At 40.1% G+C, this 19984-nt stretch overlaps 1 protein-coding gene across 5 annotated transcripts in view; it reads left to right on the top strand.

Moving 5' to 3' along the window:
* PPFIBP1 (PPFIA binding protein 1) overlaps nucleotides 1-19984 on the top strand; it is a 117409-nt gene that overhangs the window by 71070 nt on the left and 26355 nt on the right. For 2 of the 5 annotated variants that reach the window (XM_081331661.1, XM_081331662.1), the window contains 10 exons: nucleotides 1388-1499; nucleotides 5340-5401; nucleotides 8014-8098; nucleotides 9616-9773; nucleotides 11089-11219; nucleotides 11979-12032; nucleotides 16199-16253; nucleotides 16807-16836; nucleotides 17578-17734; nucleotides 18858-18890. In XM_081331661.1, coding sequence (XP_081187787.1) covers nucleotides 1388-1499; nucleotides 5340-5401; nucleotides 8014-8098; nucleotides 9616-9773; nucleotides 11089-11219; nucleotides 11979-12032; nucleotides 16199-16253; nucleotides 16807-16836; nucleotides 17578-17734; nucleotides 18858-18890 — 877 coding nt within the window. Of the gene's footprint in view, nucleotides 1-1387; nucleotides 1500-3438; nucleotides 3472-5339; nucleotides 5402-8013; nucleotides 8099-9615; nucleotides 9774-11088; nucleotides 11220-11978; nucleotides 12033-16198; nucleotides 16254-16806; nucleotides 16837-17577; nucleotides 17735-18857; nucleotides 18891-19984 lie in introns of all 5 variants that reach the window. The other 3 variants (XM_081331664.1, XM_081331663.1, XM_081331665.1) reach the window with 2 other exon arrangements.

The raw sequence follows: 19984 nt of genomic DNA, 5'->3' as shown, positions 1-19984 counted from the left end.
TTGAATAATTGCTGATTAAAATCAATGTTTGATAAAATCAGTTAAACTTTTTGTAAAACTGATTGATCCTCCCTTTGTATACAGTATATACACTGTCTCACTGTCCACTACTTGGTACACAACTGTACAAGAACAATACCTTTTTCTGTCATCCAGAATCCAGAACAATTTTTTAAGAGTAAAATTCCACCCTGGGTCTCAGCCTGCCCACTTTTTAAAAAAATTTTGGCTTGAATTTTTTATTTTTTTTAATCCCCTGCCCTTGAGTTTCAACTGCTGGTATCCAGGAATTTTTTTTTTTACAAAAACCAGCCTTTCTCAGAAAGATAATCTGGAACCATGTCTAAGGATAAGATTCCATCCGTTCTCTGATATTTTAGCCAATTTTTTTTGGAGGTGGGGGGAAAGTGACTAATGAATCTGAGACGCATTCAGTTACGGAGTTAGGAGTCCCAACATGATAGATTCATTCGGGTTGTATGTCGGAATGAATTATTCTTTACCAGGGCCATCCATATGAAGATTAATGTTTAGAACCCTTAATCCTGAAACACAATTCTAAACTTTTATAATTCTTTCCTTCCTATTCAAACATTTTATGACGGTGTATGTTAATTTGAGTTTCCTTAAAAACAAACAAGCAAATCAAAAACATAATCTGAGCAAGATACGTATATTTGTGGGATATATCCCCATATACTATCATAGTTAATTCTTTTATCCATGTCTGTATTTTCCCATGAACATATGTACGGAGCACATAGTTACATTCCTACATATACACTGTTTTTATGATTTTAAGCATAAAAGCATGCCGAAGCATTTTGTGTTGTGAAAGACGTCATTTTAAGAACTTTCAATCTGGAGTTCCTTCCATTGAAAGCAGCGAGTGTAGAATTGTGCTGTCGGTATTGTATATCTAATTGTCGGGGAAAATGTGTCATGCATGACTAAATGGTAATGGAAGATCCTTTTAGGATCACATTTCAGTTCAACCCAGGATACTAAATGTTTAAATCAGAGATGGATGGCTTTGTGGCTAGAAGAGAGATTATTTGTATATTTTATATTTGCACAGGTAAACTTCAATTTACAATCAATTGTTTAATGACCCTTTGAAGTGACTTATAACAGATACTCACACTGGCAACTGTTGCAACATCCCCATTGTTGCATGATCAAAATTCACATGTTTGGCAAAGGATCATGTTTATGATGGTCAAAGTGTCCTGGGTTGCAACCTTCTGACAAATTTGGCCAAATTTGATATGATTGTTTAAAAATAAACGAACGCCATCTCTTCTTTAAACAGCCGACTTCGGTTTAAAGCTGTCTTTTTTAAAAGTGAAAGCCAAATATACTGATTTTTTTGTGTGTGTCTGCCCAGGAAGAACTATTGTCTTTAAAAGAGAAATTAGAACAGAAGGAATCGGAAATAAAACGATTGCAAGAAAAACTGGTCCTTCAGGGGAGAGGAGATGTTGACCTAAATGACAAAGGTAAGACAAAAATGATAAACGCCGCTTTTGTGATGCTGGCTGGGGGATTGTGGGAATTGTAGTTCACACATTTGAAGTTGAAGCCCACAGATCTTAAAGTTTCTAAGGTTGAGAAATGTTGGGCTTAGATTGTTACTTATTTTTTTTTAAGGAAGGCAGAAACAAGTCAATTGTATTTGCTTCTCCCTCTACACGCTACAAGTAAGTCATTAGGAGTAGCAATTTTACTCTGGACATTCTTTAAGTAGGTGAGTTTTGGCAGACAGAATTTTCTTTTAAAACACGCATCCCAAAAGCCAAGCATTTACCCTTCGAAATTAACATCAGAAAGCACGAGACGATTGTGCTGAAGACTGCTACAATGTTTTCAGAACAAGGAACAGCTAAATGTACAGCTTTAATAAAGCTAAACAAGCACGGGCTTCTTAAATAAAAAAAAAGTCCACAAGTTTTTATTTATGGCACTGTAAGCTGGTTTTTAAGGGACGCGGAGGCTCAGTGGGTTAGGATGCTGAGCTTGTCGATCAGAAGGTCAGCAGTTTGGCGGGTCGAATCCCAAGTGCCGTGTAGCAGAGTGAGCGCCTGTTACTTGTCCCAGCTTCTGCCAACCTAGCAGTTCGAAAGCACGTAAAAATGCAAGTAGAAAAATAGGGACCACTACGGTGGGAAGGTAACAGCGTTCCATGCGCGTTTGGCGTCTAGTCATGCCAGCCACATGACCACGGAGACGTCCTCGGACAAGCGCTGGCTCTTCGGCTTTGAAACGGAGATGAACACCGGCCTCTAGAGTCGGAAACGACTAGCACGAATGTGCGGGGGAACCTTTACCTTTACCTTTAAGCTGGTTTTTACTTCCTGAAGGTGGGTGAGCCATGAGTATAATAAACAACAGCTAATTTATTCACTGAGCTTAGATGCCATACACGTCAACTTGGGATTGTAGACAGTTTACAAAATTGCAATCCGTGCTGCAATTTATCCAGCTGGGAATAAGAAGGATGTATTTGGTGTTTTTTTAAAAAAAACACCTTTTAACTAATAAATAATATTAGTTATTTATCACTAGTGTTATCTATCACTAGTGTTATTAGCTTAATTTAAATTTTAAAATAACCAAATAGCTATAAATTAATAAATAAACATTATTATTATTATTATTATTATTATTATTATTAGTAGTAGTAGTAGTAGTAGTAGTAGTAGTAGTAGTAAAGTTGGAAGGGACCTTGCAGGTCATCTAGTCCAACCCCCTGCTCAGGTAGGAAACCCTATACCATTACAGACAAATGGATGTCCAGTCTTTTCTTAAAAACTTCCAGTGCTGGAGCATTCACCGCTTCTGGAAGCAGGTTGTTCCACTGGTTAATTGTTCTAACTGTCAGGAAGTTTCTCCTTAGTTCTAGGTTGCTTCTCTCCTTGACTAGTTTCCATCCGTTGCTTCTTGTCCTGCCTACTGGTGCTTTGGAGACTAGCTTGACTCCCTCTTCTTTGTGGCAGCCTCTGAGATATTGGAATACTGCTATCATGTCACCCCTCATCCTTCTTTAATAAAGATATCTATATTATTTTGAAGGTTTTGCATTTGATGGGTCAGCCTAAAGTCGTGAGGCAGATTATTTAACGGCGGCATTGTGGTGAACCACAAAGAAAGAATTGCATGGCGCTTTAGAAGTTAAGAGGTTATCTTGCGGAAGATTTAAAATCAGGTCAATCTCAGCCATGGCAATTTAGGAAGTGATTGTAACAGTTACTCACTCTCAGCCTAACTTCACAAGGTTGTTGGGGGTGTGAAACTTGGAATAGGCGTGCTAAGTGAGCCGCCCAGAAGTTCTAGATTTATATTTGTAAATAAATACAGGGAGTTTGAGTTTGGTTTGTCTTGCACATGCTTTTGACGCTTGGAATCTAATTTTTCAATCTCGTGGATCTTCCTGCACAGATGACAGTTGTAAAAAGAAGCTGAAAGACAAAAGTAAGGTGGTTTGTTTTTTTTTGGTGTCCTCTCCCAAACACATGTCATACATTGTTTTCCCAGTAGCACCTCCTGCATGTATCATGTTAAAAATCATATTAACAAAACCCCCAACGCCTCATCTTCACTCTTCAGTCTTTCGTTCATCGAATATCTGAGGGAAACTGTAAAGGGACCCTTTGTGTTTTAAATGCTCTACAGGTGACCCTTGACTTATGACCTCAGCGGAGCCCAAAATTTCTATTGCTAAGTGAGACAGCCATTAAGTGAATTTTGCCCCCCTTTCATAACCTTTCTTGCCACAGCTGTTAAGTGAATCGCTGCAGCTGTTAAATTAGTAACACAGTTGTTAAGTGAATCTGGCTTCCTTTTTTAACTTTGTTTGTCAGAAGTTCTCTTCGGGACTCTGCAACCGTCACAAGTACCAGCCAGTTGCCAAGCATTCGAATTTTTTGATCAGGTGACCATGGGCATGCTGCAATGGTCCTAAGTGTGAAAAATGGTCGTAAGTTGTAACTTCGTACGGTCACTAAATGAACTGTTCTAAGTCGAGATTCCCTGTATTTTCCCTTTAAAGCAGGGGTAGGCAACCTTGGCTCTTTTATGAGTCGTGGACTTCAACTCCCAGAATTCCTGAGCCAGCCGTGCTGAGGGGAAAGGGAGAGGTTTCCAAGCTGAGCCATGCTGGCTCAGGAATTCTGGGAGTTGAAGTCCACGAGTCATAAAACAGCCAAGGTTGCCTACCCCTGCCCTAGGCCTAGGCTGCTTTATGACTTGTGGACTTCAACTCCCAGAATTCCTGAGGCAGCCACGCTGAGGGGAAAGGGAGAGGTTTCCATGCTGAGCCATGCTGGTTCAGGAATTCTGGGAGTTGAAGTCCACGAGTCATAAAAGAGCCAAGGTTGCCTTCTAATGCAATATTCCAGTCCTTGGTTTACAGTTGGGAACACTCTGAGTATGTAATACAAAAGTCTCCATTTCAGTTCAACTGAATTGATTGAGTGGATCTGAGAGCAACAAATAACTTGGATAAATTCCATTCTCACAAGACTAATTGATTTTATTTATCACAATTCACTAAAATATGTTCATCTGGCATCTGGTTAGGTCACCAGTACTGTCTTCAACCCCCCCCCCCTTTTCTGGGTGAAACTTAAGCTGAAGTTACACATATCGGCATGACTTTTTATCACAAACAGATATATCCACCGTTTTATCACAAATCTCTTATTTCACAGTCACTTCTAATCAATTGACACCATCCATTGCCTTGTCTTTTACTGTTATTTTCCTTTTTTTTTACATTTCTTCAACTGTTCAATTTCCTTTTATGCGGCTGCTGATGTTGCAGACGAGTCATCGTCATTTCAAACGATTGGGAATGTTTTAATCTTCGGAGATTTCTAACATTCATGATAAATTAATAAGATTGAGCATTCCCTTGTGTTTTGCAGAGCTACAGTTGCGTAGTTGGTAAGAGTGAGCCAAAAACCGGAAAGTCTTTGGTTTAGAATTCCCACTTCACATTGCTTTTGTGTCCCTTTGCACATTGTTCCTAAAATTTATCACCCTGGTTAGCACCGTGGTTTCATGTTGAACTTCAACTTACAAGCTGGATTGTAGTCGTGTAATGGACGTGAAGCATGCAAGGAATGACGGTTACTTTAATCTTCAACTAGCATGAGTCACCACACGCCCCTTTCTCCATAAAAACTAATTTGATTTCTTCCTGCTTAAATTTTGGATTTAACTGAAAGGAAGTCCATTTGTATTTCTCCTGGTCCATGCTAAACTGTAGAGTTGGCCAAGAGATGGTTTTCCTTCTAATCCTTCCACGTTTTTGTTAAGCGCTAACTTTTACCTTTCAGATGTTGAGGTCCAAAAGATGAAGAAGGCCGTGGAATCTTTACTGGCGGCGAATGAAGAAAAGGTAGATATGAAAATACTTTCTGATTTTTGATTTTTGGTAAATAAACAGAAAGTGGATTGAGTTGACGGGGCTCGTTTAAAACTGACATCCTTGTTCTGTTTGCAGTTAGTGGGAAACACTGAAGGATTACTGGCAGGTCAATGAGATTGCCTTGCAACCAAGTGCATTGACAAAGCAGAGTTCCTGGATAGGTAGAGACTTTCACTGGAATTCAAATAAAGGAGGGTGAGATAGGGTAGCAAGTTCATTGGACATGCAAGCCAGATATTAGACTGGAAGAGCGCCCTAAATTGTCATTTTTATCCTAAGTAAGATAAAGCAGCTAATGCACTTCCACAGAGGGTGGTAGAGTTGACTGCAGATTACAAGTAGCCCTCAATGTACGATCCACTATTGGGATCAGAATCCCCAGTGTTAAGCAAGATGGTCGTTACTGAGTCACACCTGGTTTTATGACCTTTTGGCACGGTTGCTAAGTGAATCACTGCAGTTATTAAATGAATCAGATGGTTCTTAAACAAACCTGGCTTTTCCCTGTTGACTTTGCATGTCACGAGCTGGTTGGAAAGGCTACAGATAGTACAGTAAGGAGCTCAAGATGTTCATAAAGACATACAGATTGCCAAGCACTTGAATTTGGTTTCTGGAAATGCTACAATGGTTGTAAATGTGAGGACTGGTTGTAAGCCACTTTCTCCCCCCCCCAAACTGTCATTAAACAAATGGTTGTAAGTCAAGGACAGCCGGTGATAAGTGATGTAATTTCATGTCACTTAATGGGAGAATTCTACTGGCATGTTTAAGATCAATAAAGGAGAATTTTTGTAGCTCAGAGCTGAAATGAGGGATGGTGATTTTCTTGCAGATGTTTCATTACTCTACTAGGTAACATCATCAGTGCTAGGAGGAGTGGGGTTTGGTGGGGGGAGGAGGAGGAGGAGGAGGAGGACTGTGAGGTCCTTGGTCCTCTCTAGGTTGTGCCAGAACTCACATCTTGTTAATCTTTTAGTTAAAAAATTATATATTCAGTTCTTAGCAGGACCGGTGGTTGAGAAGTAATTAGTATTTTTTTTCATTTTTAAATTTGGGGTCACACTTTTACACTAAAAATTAAAGATTTTCAAGTCACCAATGATTTTTTTTAAAATAAAGAAATATATTTACCTTTCGCACATAGTCAGTCACTACACACACCCACACATATGTAACGAAACAACGGTCGCCACCCGCAGTAAGCACTCAGCGCGCGACCACACGACCAATCACAAGCCGAGCAGCGCCATCACAACCAGCCTGGACAAAGTACGCGTGCATAGGACCCGAGACAAAGCAGCTTGCGTGCACCGTTTTAATGATTTGGCCGCCAACCTGGTATAGCTCAACAGGGCAATTCAAGTTCCACGTGGACCAAACATCAAATTTTCAAAAGTTACTTTTAAAACTTGGAAAATCCGTCGAAAAAAGGTGCCGGAACTCCTTTCCGGTGCGTTCTATGACAAAAATAAATAAATAAGCACTCGGTAATATCATCACTGTTCGTTCTCCTGCTCTCCACAAACCCTACTCCCTTCTAGCACTGATGATGTTACCTACTTTGGTAAGGCCACACCTGGAATACTGCATCCAGTTTTGGTCACCACGATGTAAAAAAGATGTTGAGACTCTAGAAAGGGTACAGAGAAGAGCAACAAAGATGATTAGGGGGCTGGAGGCTAAAACATATAGGGAACGGAATTGGGTATGTGTAGTTTAATGAAGAGAAGGGTGAGGGGTGACATGATAGCAGTGTTCCAATATCTCAGGGGCTACCACAAAAGAAGAGGGAGTCAAGCTATTCTCCAAAGCACCTGAAAGCAGGACAAGAAGCAACGGATGGAAACTAGTCAAGGAGAGAAGCAACCTAGAACTAAGGAGAAACTTCCTGACAGTGAGAACAATTAACCAGTGGAACAACCTGCCTCCAGAGGTGGTGAATGCTCCAACACTGGAGGTTTTTAAGAAGAGACTGGACAGCCATTTGCCTGAAATGGTATAAGGTTTCCTACCTGAGCAGGGGGTTGGACTAGATGACCTCCAAGGTCCCTTCCAACTTTATGATTATGATTATGATTGTTATTGTTGTTGTTGTTGTTGTTATTATTATTATTATTATTATTATTATTATTATTATTATTATTATTATTATTATTATTATTATTATTATTATTATTATTTGGGTCATGAAATGTATGCAAGAAAACCACCAAGCTCAGAGAGCACCAAGGGCCCCTCATTGTTAAGATTCTGGAGTTTGCGGTGCTTCAGAATGAGACACCACCCAGTGCTTCAAAACGTGAAGGGATCGGCCCCAATTTCCTCCACATTCTATCCTGGAGAAAGACCCGGAAGCCTTCCCGTGTCACAGATGGAAGTTGTGTTGACAATCTTCCGTTCAGAGTGTTGTGCAACCGTACTGCTGAATTATAACTCTGTTAAGTGGGTGTATTACTTCTAAATGAGTTTGATGCTCAAGCAAGGGGGGGTTGAACTAGAAGACCTCCAAGGTCCTTCCAACCTTATTGTTCTATGTTTTAAGTCACTCAAACAGAGGGTTTTTTCCCCCTCTGTTCTAGGATCGGAAGATTGAGGAGCTTCGTCAGTCCCTTAATCGCTACAAGAAGGTGCAGGATATGGTGATTTCGGCACAAGGGAAGAAAGGTATAGAATCACATTTTGCTTAACTGCCCTGTTTTTTTTTTTAGATGAACAGAAAAAGGCCACCTCTATAATTAGGGCTTGTATCCGGTTTGCATCTCGGCATAATGGATAATGCAATATTGTACTAAATGTATGTGCTACCCGATTCCCAGCAGCTCTGGGCAGTTTACAGTTGTTAAATCATTTAATAAGAAAGAAGACTTTTTTTAAAAAAAGGCAGTACAGCAGAACAGTGATGGCAAAGAAATTAAACTCGGAAGGGAACCGAAAGGAAAAAGGGATAGTAATCATTCTCCTACCTGGGCACACTGAGTCCCCCCCCCAGTGTCTACACCCCTGTATTGTGCCCTCACGGAAGCTTCTGGATGGTCTTCAAGAGCCTCCCCACGTAGAGCGCATTGCAGTAGTCAAGCCACAAGATGACAAGAGTACGAGGGACTGTCTGAAGGATTCTTGATCTAAGAAAGGGTGCAACTGACATTTACCATAACCTGGCTCCCAAAAGAGTTTTTAGTTTTCATTTTTCACAGACATCCATAAAACATTTTAGACAATTTGTATTAACTCCATGGCTAGCTCTTCTTTCTGTGGCTTATTCTGCCGCGTTTATAATTTATCTATTATTTTTAGTTATTTTTGTTAGTTATTTATTCGTTACCTCTTATTGCTTATAAATTCTGATTTGTCGTACAGTCAGCCAGATGTTCAGATTGGATCTGGCATTTTTGTCTTATCGAGTCCTTCCCAAGGACCCGAGGTAGGCAGATGTGGATGTTCTGTGGTGTTACAGATGTTTTTGTAGGATGTAAGCCGATCTTAGTAAAGCTGCCTTTTGCAATTGACTGATGTTGAATTTGTCAATGCCAAGGGTGTTCAAGTGGTGCTCCAGTTGTTTGGTGGATTGTACCAAGGTTTATATATATATTTATTTTTATTATTTATTATTTATTCCAATTTGAAATTAAAATAACATTTCGCCCCTGTATTTCTTGTTTTTTGCCACTTATCTCTCCAATGAAACATGGTTTACCACACTTGGTTAAGTCCCGGTTTGTAGGGTTAATTTCTGACTACCAAAATACCAGAATTGTTCTGTTAGGGCACAGCAGAACATACTCGGTACTTTCATATCAGGAAATGCAGCCTACAGTTTAATTCAGAATTCTTCAGCAGTCTTTCTTAATAGAGAAGAGAGACCAGAACTTTTATTTTTTAACAGAATAAAGTTTAAAAACAAACAGACAAACAAAAAAACCCTCTTCATGGATAAGAGCAGCTCTTAAGAGTTTGGTTCAGTGGTGGGATTCAGCCGGTTCTCACCCCTTCGGCAGAACCGGTAGCCGATTTTTTTTTGTTGCCCAGGCCCGGAATGGACTTCCGGAAGCGGCATCCAGACAGAGAACCGGTTGTTCACCTATTTGAATCCCACCACTGGTTTGGTTGACTACTTGCGGAGCAACAAACCGTGATCCCAAAGAAGATAGTTGATCTATACATTTCTGGTTTCCTACTCTCAGGCAAGGATGATGAATACGAGGAGTCTGGGAGTCCAGCATCAATTTCCTCAATCTTGTTAGAACCACAAAGTCTAAGCGAAGTGGAGAAAAGTCCATCTTCTACGCCGCTTTCAAGTTCTCCGAATCACGAAGACTTGAGGACAAAAAGTTCTGAAGAGGTATTTCAGTTTTCCCCTCCGTTAGCCTTCTAACAGAATAACAGAGTTGCAAGGGACCTTGGAGGTCTTCTAGTCCAACCCCCCCCCCTGCTCAAGCAGGAGACCCTATACCATTCCAAACCTCCAGTGATGGAGCTTTCTGGAGGCCAGTTGTTCCACTGGTTGGTTGGTTCTCACTGTGGGGAAATTTCTCCTTAGTTCTAGGTTGCTTCTCTTCTTGCTTCTTTGATTGATTGAAGGTTCTGAGTCGTTTTAGGAAATTGAATTGATATCCCTGCCATATTTTTAATGGCTTTTAGGGTTTGAAGTTATTAAGCTGTCCACTAGATTAGACAGTATTTAGCAGCCAGGAAGCTTTCACCAATAAGGAATAATATTCACCGTCATTCATTATAGCATTAGAACCTTAAAGCCTTTCTCATAACTTGTTTTATGTTTTATTTGTTCTTCTATCTCAAAGGTGCTTTTTCCAAGAGGCAACTGGACTGTCCTGTTTTTCTTTGAAGATGTTTCACTTCTCATCCAAGAAGCTTCTTCAGCTCTGACTGGATTCCCCACCATCCAGTCAGAGCTGAAGAAGCTTCTTGGATGAGAAGCGAAACGTCTTCAAAGATAAACAAGAAAGACCAGTTGCTTCTTGAAAAAGCACCTTTGGGACAACCATGATCTGGATGACTGAGACTCTCCGTAGACATTTGTTCTTCTGGCTCTTGCCTCAGTTTCTCTTGCGTATGGTCCTGTAAGTTGGATATCAAGGAGGGACAAAAGTCCACAGCTCCACAGTTACCTGCTGTTTTTGCAAACCATGGTTTGTGCTCTATAAGTATTACAAGGTTATCAGCCATTTGTATCTATTATTCCTATTGAATGTGGAATTGGGTAACCTGGAGTGTTTTAGAAATGGGTAAAATAGACGTGACAAGCTGCGTTTGAAATTTAGTTTTAGAATCAAGATGGGATTGTTTAAAGTGCATGAGCAATTCGGGGGAAAAAATCACCTTTCTATGCATACACGAGTGCTTTGTCTAATTTAATTTTGGATCCTTAATACTATATATTTTTTTAGATTTTTTTTTCTTGGAAAGCTTTTTAAAATCCAGGAATGAATACTGTTTACAGTGAATCTGTGAATGCAGATTTTCAGATTTAGGACATTTCAAAACATTAAAGACTATTAGCTTCAAATTATATAAACACCCTAAAGAAGGTCATTTGAAGGGTTCAAGTTAGGGAGCTTGTGTTGTGCTTCTGTATTTGGCTAATAAATGGGTGTCTATTGTCTCTTAATGCAAAATATAATGTTCTTCTGTTGTAGACTTCCATCCAGCTCCATACTAGTGTCTTGCAAGTTTCTCTTCCTTCTTTTTCACCGTCATTCAGACATTCAGAAGAACAGACGGATAAAGGAAACGTCCCGTCCAAGATAGAAATTGCATGTGAAAACAGGTAGAGACCCTTTATGCAAAAGTCACTAGGTTTTTCATGAAAAAAAATTGAACCCAATAAATTCAGGACCGATAGACTTTGTTTGCGAAGTGAGATCTTGATCAAATAAACATAATATGGAGTTAGTTATTGGATCACGTAAATATCAAACTTGCTCATGTTTGCTATTTCCAGTAACTGACAGGCTAAGGTGGCAGAGGATGTCAAGTCATTTTTGAATAACTATGATTATTATTATCCTGCTGAGTCCTAAACCAAATCCAATGATTTTGATAGGTGTGTATAGAGCAGGGGTAGGCAACCTCGGCTCTTTTATGACTCATGGACTTCAAACTCCCAGAATTCCTGAGTCAGCATACTCAAGAATTCTGGGAGTTGAAGTCCATGAGTCATAAAAGAGCCAAGGTTGCCTACCCCTGGTCTAGATCTTAGAAGGAGAATATTTTGGCAGTGTGAGCAAAAACATCAAGACAAAATTGAGTAGCATTTAGCCAGAGATTTCTTTCCTACAATATTTTGTGGGCTTCTCCTAATTTCCCTCAAAAATCCCTATGGAAATTTTATATCAATGCACTCCATAGATTGCTGTCAAATTTAATTTGTAGTCAGCGAGACCTGACTACATTTATTTTCTTTCTGGAAGAAATAATACTTCTGTTAGAAACAATACTTTTATTAGTAATAATACTATTTGTTGGATTAGGCAATAGTTGTAAGGCTCTCTTTATTTTCTTTCTTTCTTTTTTTTTCTTCTTGCAGTGAAAAACACCCAGCGGTGGTTTCCATAGAAACCCAGCTAAGTGATACAAAAATGTAAGTATCATATAAAAATGCAAATCCTGACACATCCAAAGCCAAAAAACTATTAAACTGTTTTACAGAAATGCGTTCGTGTTGTTGATCGCGGGGTCCACAGAGAGGATGGGATCAAAAGAATGGCCGCCATTTTGACTTTTTTGACCCTTCCCGGTGGCTACTGCTGTTTCCCCCTCCCCCCCCAATGCTCTTATTTCCCTGCGGCTCTTTCAATCACTCTAGTTTAGTTTTCATTTTCTGTTACAGCATGAAGCATCTCCAAGCAAGTTGTATAGCACCAGGGATTTATCGAATTTTGTAATATATTCCCAAACAATTTCTGGCTAGCTTTATGGCAAGGCAAAAGAGAGATGGATTTCCAGTGCTCCTAAATTAATCATGAGCACGTGTGCTTCAATTAATGAAGCTACTAAATGCTTTGCTGAGTTGAGGTGCACATTTTTGGTAACCATTTCTAACCCAATGATTATTCGGCAGCGAATGCGTGAGACAATATTCTTCCCACAAGCGTAATCAAATAGATATGGTAGGCTGAGAAGGGGATGCAGTACTAAACTTGACTTACACAGTTCATTTCGTGACCGCTCAAAGTTACAACAGCACTGAAAAAAAAGTGACTTATGACCCTTTTTCACACTTACGACTATTGTAGCATCCCCATAATCACGTGATCAAAATTCGGACACTTGGTAACTGACTCATATTTACGACGGTTGGAGCGTCCCGGGATCATGTGATCCCCTTTGGCAACCTTCTGACAAGCAAAGTCAGTGGGGGAAAGTCAAATTTCAACGGCCGTGTGACTATCTTAAGAGCTGCAGTGATTCACTTAACAACCGTGGCCAGAAAAATCCTAAAATGGGACACTCAACAAATGTCTCACTTAGCAACAGAAACTTTGGATTCTATTGTGGTTTGCAGCCAAGGACCTACCTGTATTTCAGTGCTGTTTGGAGAAGGAGCTTTGGAAGGAGGCAGAAATTGAAGTCCTATGGACTTGTTTTGGAGAGAGTTTATCAAATTATCTTTTAAGTGTATTGTAGAGAGAGGGAGATATATTTTGAAACGAAGATGCTCCTATCCAGGAATCTAGTTTTGAAACCAGAACAGGATACTCTGATCTTATCAGAAGTCTTCCAACCTTCTAGAAGGATCTTCTGATATTTCTTTTACAGGAGGAGAACCCCTTTCAATTTTGGACCTCTTGAGATAAAGTTGATTTTATTTTTGGTGTCTTTGAGACAAATTTGATTTCTGGACTCCAGACAAGCCCTTGCAATTTTTCTTAGCCACACTTTTTCAGAAGTGGTTGGTCCTTACCTTTCTTCCTAGGGTTGGTTGAGAGGGATTAATTGAAATCACTCAGCTGGTTTTGTGCCTAATTGCAAGACTAGAAATTCAGAATCTTCTGGGTCTCTAACCCAATAGCCACTACACCAAGCCAGTTCTCAAATTTAGGAAAAAAGATAAAACATTTTACCTTAGCAAAGCGTTTCATTTCTAAAATCTCTTTTGCAAAGATAGAATTCTAGGAGAATAATTTCTCTTCGTTATTACCGAAGCATGACTTTTCAAGCAACTGTTCCTTTGTCTCTGTGGCAAATCAGTTTGCAAGCTGAATCTGAAAACTAAAACTAAAACTAAATGAAATAAAGGCAGCATGCTTATTGTCTGCATGATTGGAACACTGTAGAGCCGTGATGGCGAACCTATGGCACGGGTGCCACAGGTGGCACGCAGAGCCCTCTCTGTGGGCACGCACGCCGTCGGCCCAGTCCTAGGCCTTCAGCTGGGTTTTATAAAAACTTTTCGCTTTAGGCCTCCGCTGCCGTGTGCAAAAAAAAGAAAAAAGGTTCAATCAATCAATCAATTTCAACTTCTCGTGGGGAAAAAAAAGATCTCACAAAGTTGGAATTGATTGATTGAACTTTTTAGTCCCACCCAGTCTGCCGTTACCACCGCAGCCACGCCCACCCAATGGGCCACGCCCACCCAATGGGCCATGCCCACCCAGCGCCCGATGATACAAGTGGGTTTTGGGTTGCAGTTTGGGCACTTGGTCTCTAAAAGGTTCGCCATCATTGCTGTAGAGGTTTATTCGTTGCATATTGTTATTTAAATGACAAAGAAAAGGCATGCGGTTTGATCTTTTGTGCGTCTGGTTTTGGAAACGTAGTTTGAAAAATTGCAGGAGAATGCATTTTCAGAGCTACTGTGCACTTGCCAAGTTTTCTGTTCTGACAGCTTGAGGATAATGGATTCAATTATACGATTCTTCATACTGTTGAACACATTTATTGCCTTTTTTAATTTTTAGCCCCACAACATCAGTTAATTTTAGAGGGAAATTGAATCTTCAGGAACTATTAAATTGGAATTTATCAGGCGATTCCTTGCCCTGTTTGATCACCCTCACCGGGCTTCTTATTGGAGCTAAAATAATATAATCAAAAAGCGCCAAGTGAAATATTTCTGTTGTTCTGTAGAGTAGCAACTCATTGCCAGTTGTACAGGACTGTGAATCCTGAGCAATGTTTCATGTAAGCACAGGCATTATCTTAGAAAAATGTTTTGACAAACCCATGTCACTTTGGGGTCCTTAGAGCTCTCTGAGTTTGGTGATTTTGTGGCAGTTAATCAGGCACTGATGATGTGCACAAATGAAGGCAAACATATGTGTCCCCGGATAATGTTGCAGGTGTCAGAATCCATTTATATCACATTCATAAATGTATGTTTAAAACATTATCCCCCCCCCCCGGATTCTGCCATCTCCCAAGGAAGGAGGAGCGCATGTGGATTCAGCCTGCCTTAGGTTATTTCAAAGACCAAGGGAACCTTTTGAACTGGGGGAACAAAAGGGAGGGTTAGAGAAGAGGGCATCTGGCCTGTGTCTCCATTTTATTTATTTATTTTATTTTAATTCCATTTATATCCCGCCCTTCTCTGAAGACTCAGGGCGGCTTACAAGCTTAGCAGTAGCCTTCATTCTATGTATATGCCTGCTTATTAGGGCTTTCACACACACCCCAAGCAGCATTATTACAAAGTCAGCTTAATTGCCCCCAACAATCTGGGTCCTCATTTTACCTACCTCGGAAGGATGGAAGGCTGAGTAAACCTTGAGCCTGGTGGGACTCGAACCTGCACTAATTGCAGGCAGCTGGTGTTACTCAAGGAGGCATTAGCCCACTGCTCTGTAAAGGAAGAAGGCAATAACCATAAAGATTCGAAGTTCCCTTTTTCCCACGAAAGGGATGACATAAAGTAAAATGATGAGGGGCTGACCAAATGGGGTTGAGGGAAGGGGGGTTGAACCGGGAACTCTTTATAAAGTTTCAGTCTGTAAAACAATACCAAGTCCTGTCTTGTATTTCCACAACCAAGCACGTCCTAGTAAAAATTCCTTTTGGACTAGAACTGACTCCCAAGAGTTTTTTGTTTTCCTAAGACATGGATTGGGGTGGGTCCTGACAGCAGGATTCAATCTGCTAGAGAGAAGGTCCCTCAAGATGGGCTCCAGCACAATATTCTCTTCTATCCATACCATGTCTCATTTGTGGATGTGCACATACGTAGCTCACGTTAGGGACCAAGTTTTATTTGACTTATTTATTTGTAGTTGTGTGGAAAACGTTTGGAATTTAAGACATTCCATCCCACGTGTTTGGAATTCAAACATGGTTTGAAACAAGGGATCTAAACTTACCCAAAGCACTCTGACGGTGTCCTGGTTATTCAAGGAAGCATTTCCAAATTTGGAACAACAGGCCAACCAGTTTGAAGACTGATTAATCTCTAGTTTCTTGACCATGCCCCATGCATATCAGACCTTTCCTTTAATTATTCTAACCAGGTTTTTTTCCCCCTCTCCTTGGGGAAAAAAAAACCGTGTCACTGTTAAGGGCTAGGTTTTCAAGGAGTAGGATGTGGAAAAACCACTGGGTTTTCTTGAGATTCCTAGTTCTCTCCTTCAATGACATGTCAGTTGTAGAACTTCCTCAATTGATAGCTAAGTCTTACGTTGTTCACTGTTCTTGCACTCCTGACTTAAAAGATGATGATGTAATTTGTTTTAATTTTTACCTTGCTCATTGAATTAATGCATGAGACCCAAGGTGCAATGTTTGCTTGCTTATTTTTCTTATAATTTGTTCCTAAAGCTCAGCTCTACAAAAATCTAGCAGTCTTGGAAACTTGAAGAAAGAAGCCTCAGAGGTGCGTAATCCTACCTTTTTTAAACACACACACACACACACACACACACACACACACACACCCCACACCACACACCACACACGTGCACGTGTTCTTATTAATGATTGATCTGTTAATATTAACTTACACTGTTCTTTTCAGTCCTTAATCTGTATTTCTGGGTTTTGGATTGCCTGTGAATATTCATTACTTAAAAATCATTTGTGTGCTGGAAGCTTCATTTGTGCGATAGCAAACCAGAGAGAGATTAAACCTTTCCAATCATATACACATCATGGAAATACATCTATATGTCATTCTAGCTAGGTTTATTTTGGGGGAAAAAATAGTGTTTACAATTTTTATAGAAAAAGCTTTTCATTGTCTTTTTAAAAAAAAATCAATGTCTTAAGGCTCTAAACACGATAAAACAGATTATTTTATAAGATAATCGGGGTTTTATTCAGTTGTGTGTCATAGATGACTTGAACATGTTTTAATTAACATTAATGATTCATCAGTGATTCAGTGAAATTTAGGTAATATATTTAATATGCCCAATTCTTCCCCACAGGATAAAGAGTCCAGAGACAAGCAAGAAGAGGTAATGGGATAGGCAGAGCTGGTTGTTTTATTACCTATCGTATTTCTTTATTGTTGAGCAATATTCTCCTTTGTGGTTTCTCACCAATTTACAGAGTTTGCAAATGTTCATGCATTACAAAATTCAGAGAAATGTAAAAACTGAACGAGAATTGTATTTGGGATGAAAATGCAATTGCAACAGGGGTCTTCAAACTTGGCCCTTTTATGACTTGTGGACTTCCACTCCCAGAATTCCTCAGCCAGCGTGCCTGGCTGAGGAATTCTGGGAGTGGAAGTCCACAAGTCATGAAAGGGCCAAGTTTGAAGACCCCCTGGTCTTAACAACAACAGCAGCAGCAGCAGTAGCAGCAGCAACAACATTTGAGAGTAAATTAAACATCTCTCTATCCCATTGAAGCAAATTAAAATGGACCATAAATCAGACCTTACCATGTTTTTCTAGCCGTCATTGAGCTAGAATTTTCCCGTTTTAGAGGTAATAGAGAATATGCCATGGCTGCATCTCTCCTATCCAAACATCCTGAGGTGACAGCCTTTAGAATCCTTTAGGAAATATAGGCCTTTAAAGTTCTTGAGAACTTCAAAATAAGATGCCTCTTGGGTAGTCCTAGCATCCGCCTGCATTTCGAGCATTCTGTCTTCATTTGACATTTGATCTTTCCGACGTCAATGCACTTGTGTCCAGTGACATTGCTGAAAGTTACAACAGACTTGACCTCTTCTGTTTTTAACCAATCAGAATAAATCGCCCGTGGAGAATAGCAAATATGTGACACTCCCTTGCAAGTCTCCGGGCGAAGATGATGCCTTTGGGTCTCGCAAAGCCAGATCTTCCTTCGGCCGAGGCTTCTTCAAGATCAAAAGTAACAAAAGGACGGCAAGTGCTCCTAACTTGGGTAGGTCCAGTAAGTGTTCAGCTTTTAAATGCCTGTACCTGATGGGCAGAAGGAGACAACATACTCCACTCCGATTACGGTATTTTCCATTGGCAAAAGGCAGAAAGAGGCATTGACACTAGCCCAAGCAAATCACACCAAATGTTTCATTTGGTATCCACAAAATTCTAACTCCTGTGGATCCTTGGGTTTCTGGGAAAGTATGGCCAAATAGCAGGTAATGCACATTGTGTTTGGTGATTAATTACAGTAATTAATTGGTTTTAGGTACTTGAAGGTGAACTCTGCTGTGTGAGGATAGGTCTTCATGCCTATGTTTTTATGCCGATAGCTGTGGGTCACGCCATCTTTCCACTATAGAAAAAAAGTACAAATACATACATACATACATACATACATACACCTGGACTCTAGAATCATGTGACATGTTTAGGTTAAGTAAAGTAGAAAGTGGAGGTGTAGGGGAAGGAGTGGCAGAACCAGGGGGTGGAGTGAAAAATGGAATCAGCCTAGAATCCCTATGTAGTCACAAGCAGACTCCAGCCAACCTCTCTGCAACTACATGACTCAACTTCAGCTGCTCAGCAACACAACCACATTTACATACTTGCAACGTCCCGTGATCTTGTGGCTACTGTTTACGACAGGTTTCGCCTAAACCTGGCTCTTATTTCACGTGTTGTTTTTTCCTTCTCAAAACCACACCCAGAGCAAAGCATGAGTTTGCTTAATGACCGCTGTGTTCACTTAACAACCATGGCATTCACTTAAAGACCACATCATCTGGTTAACGACCATATGCAAGAAAGGCCGTACAACCGGGCAGGCTCCCGGCTTATCGTTGTATGTCGAGAACTACCTTATTCAAGAGACCCTACTCACTGTAAAGCCACATAAATGTCTTAAGTAGTAATAGCAATTGTCTTGCTTGGTGTGAGTAAGTGAATGTTTGCGCGTTCTGATGTAATCCACTAGTTCTCTGTGTCAAGCATGCATTGGTTTTTTTTTTTTTTGGTATTGTTACCCCCTGTCTTGAAGGTGTTAAATTTTTTATATGTCTTATCTTGTTGCCCTTGGTATATTCTTATGCATCTGGTTATATGCATTCTTTGGATGCTTGAAGATCGCAGCCGAAGCGCCAGTGCTCCCATCTTAGGTATAGTAGAACACGCATGACTTACCTGTGTCACATTTTGAGAGCTGCTAACGCTGAGCCATCAGCCACGCATGGCCCTTGACCCCATCTTCTCCTGGCCTAGAAGCTCCACCCATCCCCATGTCATTTAACTCTCCCACTCATTTTACTAATAGCTTATGTCTATGGAGATTTGTTACAGACTTGCGCAGAATGTTTTGAAGTCAGAAGATCCTGATGTCATGGTTCCGATGAATTAGACAATTCAAACAAGTTGCAGGCATATTATTTATCTTAAAGTCTTTGTAATGAATCGAAACATCGGCACTCATGGAGGGATGCCATAATCTGAAATCTCCTCCCCCCAAACCCATCGTAACACACACACACAATCCCTGCCCTTATCTACACGTCATGATCCAATTAGTTTTACATATGAGGTTTCGCTTCCCATTCTGTACGCTGGCTTTTCTAATCTTCTCAAAATAGTCATTAGAAAATTCCCTCCCTTCAAGATTCAAAGTGAAGCAGTTTAAACAAAAGGCTGTCTCTTCCATTGTCAGTGCAAAAACATGTCAATGTTTGCAGCATTGACACCTGACTTCTGAATTGCTCTTCTAACTTCCCTGGAAAGGCTCTGAGTTTGAAAGAGTCATCAGAACGACGTCCATGGTGATGGTCAATCATCCAGGTCATGGCTTTTCCCAAAGGTGCTTTCTTTTCCAAAAGGCAACTGGACTCTCTTGATTTTTTTTCCTTTGAAAACATTTCATTGCTCATCCAACAAGTTTCTTCAGCTTTGGATGAGAGAAGTGAAATGTTTTCAAAGAAAAACAGCCAAGAAAGTCCAGTTGCCTTTGGGAGGAAAATAAAGCACACTTGGGGTTTACCAATAGCTTGTGTTATTGTTAATCTTGGTCACCTTCGACAAATTGGAAATAAATTAATGGAGTTGCAGGTATCAGCGCTAGTAAAACTCAATAATAATAATAATAACAATAACAATAACAATAACAACAACAACAACAACAACAACAATAATAATAATAATAATAATAATAATAATAATAAGAAGAAGAAGAAGAAGTAGAAGTTGGAAGGGACCTTGGAGGTCA

Source organism: Vipera berus (assembly GCF_964194415.1).
Source record: "Vipera berus genome assembly, chromosome: 6".
In the NCBI taxonomy this organism is placed as follows: domain Eukaryota; kingdom Metazoa; phylum Chordata; class Lepidosauria; order Squamata; family Viperidae; genus Vipera; species Vipera berus.
This window is presented reverse-complemented; position numbering and strand designations above follow the sequence as displayed.